Here is a 2,931-nt window from a genome sequence, read left to right on the forward strand (position 1 = left end):
TGCCCTATATAGAATTCTACCATTACTATTAATTTCCAAGTCCTAATTTATTCTTCCAATTAGGGAAACATATTTTTTTTAGTTTTTGCTAGCCCAAAACTACGATTTCCCCAGTTGGAGCAGCAGCCAAAGCTGCTTAAGAGCAAAAATAAATAGAATTTTTAAGTAAATTGGGGCTGGCAACTTACTCGCCGGCAAGAACTAAGAACCAGGAACACTGCCAACACTTTTGTTCCAAACTTGGCCGACAGACATAACTCACTGAAGCAGCAGGAGATGGAGATGGAGATGGCGAGTTGCATCTCCTCGGGAGCCACCGCACCACCAGCCGCGCAACAAATAGTGCACATTACAAGGGCCCAAAGCTACTTTGCCAGCGCCAAAGGAGCTGCCACGTACCGACTCACATATATTATTATCTGCACCGCCAGAAGGGTGGGGAAATGTGGGAAGAGTTTCCACAGGACCAGGACCAGGACCTTGTGTGCAACAAGGCGTACAACTTAAGCGGCGAAGACAAATTTTTATTGCCACAAGCCCAAGTCGATTTCGATTATTGAGTGCAGGCCAAACTGTTGCACAAGGAGCAGCCGCGGCACACAAGACAGGGGGATTCCCCTTCATATCCTTTCCGGCTGCCAACTTGTGTCTGTGTCTGTGGCTGCTGTCGCCGTCGCTCATTTGAGTCACATTTTATTATTTTCGTGCATTTATCGTATGCTCGGTGGCATTTTATTTTATTAGCGTGACATTTCAATTGATAGACCCTCGGGTCCGTGCTTAACCGACTCAATTTGATTTTGCAATCGAAATGTGCGACTGGGAGTTGCGATATTTGAGTGTTTTGAATGGCGATGTTAAAATCGGGATTTAACATGTCTGAATGCGATGATCACATACAAATATATTGCCAATATCTACCAAAATAAATAAACTTATAACAAGTCTATTTAAACTTATATACGAACGTAAAGCCACTTCTAAAAACACTTTAAGATGGTCACACTAGTATTCCAATTAAGTGGCTTTCAACACTCTTTCAAAACCCAAGTGGCAACGCTTTGAATGTCATAATTAATTGTCAAAGTTCGAGCTCATATTTCACAATTTGCTTTAACGCTTATACTCTGCACGAGACAATATACTATTCAAAGAGTTTTTTAGTAAAATAAAACGTGAAAAATAACATAAAAACTATCTCTTATAGAAATAAATAAATACAAAGCCATGGTGTACACCGGTTTCGAAAGCAGCGGCTTGCAGAATGCCGAAGAAACTGGTGAGCAATGACGAAGCTTATTTCCGGAAAATTCTTTAGTTCTGAATTTTCTGCAATCAGAATGGGTGCAATATGGGGAACCCATCGACTGGGAGCACGGCCTGGTTGCTTACGACGAAGGCGATCTGCTCAAGGGCGATGAGCAGGAGCTGCAGCCCTCGATGAACCGGGTGCTGAGCCTCATCGACTACGAACTGGCCATGAAGCATCCACTGGAGCGCACGTGGACTTTGTGGCACTGGGAGAACGATCGCACCAAGAGCTGGACGGAAATGCTCAGCGATGTGACCAGCTTCAACACGGTTGAGGACTTCTTCAGGTCGGCCATCTATAAGTCTTCCAATCCCTTTACATTTTACTAATATATTTTGACAGTGTGTACTACTTTATCAAGCCGCCATCGAATCTGAAGATTTACAACGACTATATGGTCTTCAAGGAAGCAGTCCGGTAAGTTGGGCTATCCAGGTTATATAGGCACTATCTTTATATATATTCTTCTTCAGTCCCATGTGGGAGGATGATGTCAATAAGGAGGGTGGTCGTTGGATAATGCTGTTGGACAAGGCGTCCAAGACCTTTATAGATAAAATGTGGCACGATTTGGTAAGACAGTTAACTTATAGCATCAAAGTAAGCGAAATTTATTATATTTATGTTCATTTAGCTATTGTGCATGATCGGCGAATGTTTTCTATATTCAGACGAGGTATGTGGAGTGGTCATCAACGTGCGCAATAAGGCCAATAAGTTATGTGGGTATTACACGTCCTTTTTATTGGGCATTTCTACAAGGCCTCTTTGTTTACAGCCCTTTGGACAAGGGATTCGCGCAATGTCCAGGCCATCCTGTCCATCGGCAGGCAGATGAAGGAGCTGCTGAATCTGGGCGAGATGGAAATACAGTACCAAGTGCACAAGGATGCCATGGTGCAGCACGGACCCAATGTCAATGCTGTGTACAAGATGTAGGCGCCAAACGGAAAGGCCATCTAAAATGCCCAGTTCTTGGCTAGAAACGCGCATCTACGATGCGCAAAATATTTTAGCCTATGCTAATATATATGTCAAACTTACATTTTATCCACGCACCGACGCTTTTTGAGATGGAAAGCGGTTGTAGCATGAATAAAGCATTACATAGAGAAACAGAAACTAGATTGCCACGTTTCGCGTAGTGTCCTCAGGCGAGCAGAGTCGCCTCACGTATTTCCCGGCGGAGCGGGAACCACTCGCTTTACTACGATTATCCTTGGCGTCATAATTTTGGTCGTCTCTTACCATCCTTTTACGGCTTCCATGTCGCGGCCAGTGCTTATATGTGTGAGTCGTCCTTTCCCGGATTCAGGGCTTTTGTTTGCGCTGCTGCTGCGCATAGCAAATTGTGACCAATTTATGGAAATATGCTAGGGACGCATCCCCTCCATTTGTAGGCAAGTGGTGCTCCTTTAGCCAGTTTTGCTGGATTTTTAGAATTTTTGATAATGGAATAAATAGAAAACAACACGTAGTTAATAAAGTATAACACACTGTGTAGAAAATTAACAAGCCTTTATTTTACTTATTAAAAATTAACGACAATGGTTTAGTGCTATGTAACCAAGAAAAAAAGGCAATGAAAATTTGCCTAAAGAGACAAGATGCAAACAAGA

At 43.0% G+C, this 2,931-nt stretch overlaps 1 protein-coding gene across 1 annotated transcript; it reads left to right on the forward strand.

Annotated features, from left to right (window-relative positions):
• Positions 1 to 1,105: 1,105 nt before the first annotated feature.
• Positions 1,106 to 2,434, forward strand: LOC108037071 (eukaryotic translation initiation factor 4E1). Its single transcript, XM_017113523.2, has 6 exons — positions 1,106 to 1,279; positions 1,340 to 1,598; positions 1,655 to 1,729; positions 1,786 to 1,885; positions 1,947 to 2,034; positions 2,091 to 2,434. The coding sequence occupies exons 1-6, from the start codon at positions 1,228 to 1,230 to the stop codon at positions 2,249 to 2,251; spliced, it is 735 nt and encodes a 244-aa protein (XP_016969012.1). The 5' UTR covers positions 1,106 to 1,227; the 3' UTR covers positions 2,252 to 2,434.
• Positions 2,435 to 2,931: the final 497 nt, after the last annotated feature.

This window comes from Drosophila rhopaloa, unplaced genomic scaffold (genome assembly GCF_018152115.1).
Source record: "Drosophila rhopaloa isolate 14029-0021.01 unplaced genomic scaffold, ASM1815211v1 contig_163, whole genome shotgun sequence".
Classification (NCBI taxonomy): Eukaryota; Metazoa; Arthropoda; class Insecta; order Diptera; family Drosophilidae; genus Drosophila; species Drosophila rhopaloa.

Bases quoted from the DNA above. Each gene is read 5' to 3' on its own strand.
- LOC108037071 (XM_017113523.2), top strand. From the start codon at position 1,228: ATGGTGTACACCGGTTTCGAAAGCAGCGGCTTGCAGAATGCCGAAGAA. The intron at 1,730-1,785 runs GTAAGTTGGGCT...ATTCTTCTTCAG, and splicing joins GTCTTCAAGGAAGCAGTCCG to TCCCATGTGGGAGGATGATG. The intron at 2,035-2,090 runs GTGGGTATTACA...CTTTGTTTACAG, and splicing joins CAATAAGGCCAATAAGTTAT to CCCTTTGGACAAGGGATTCG.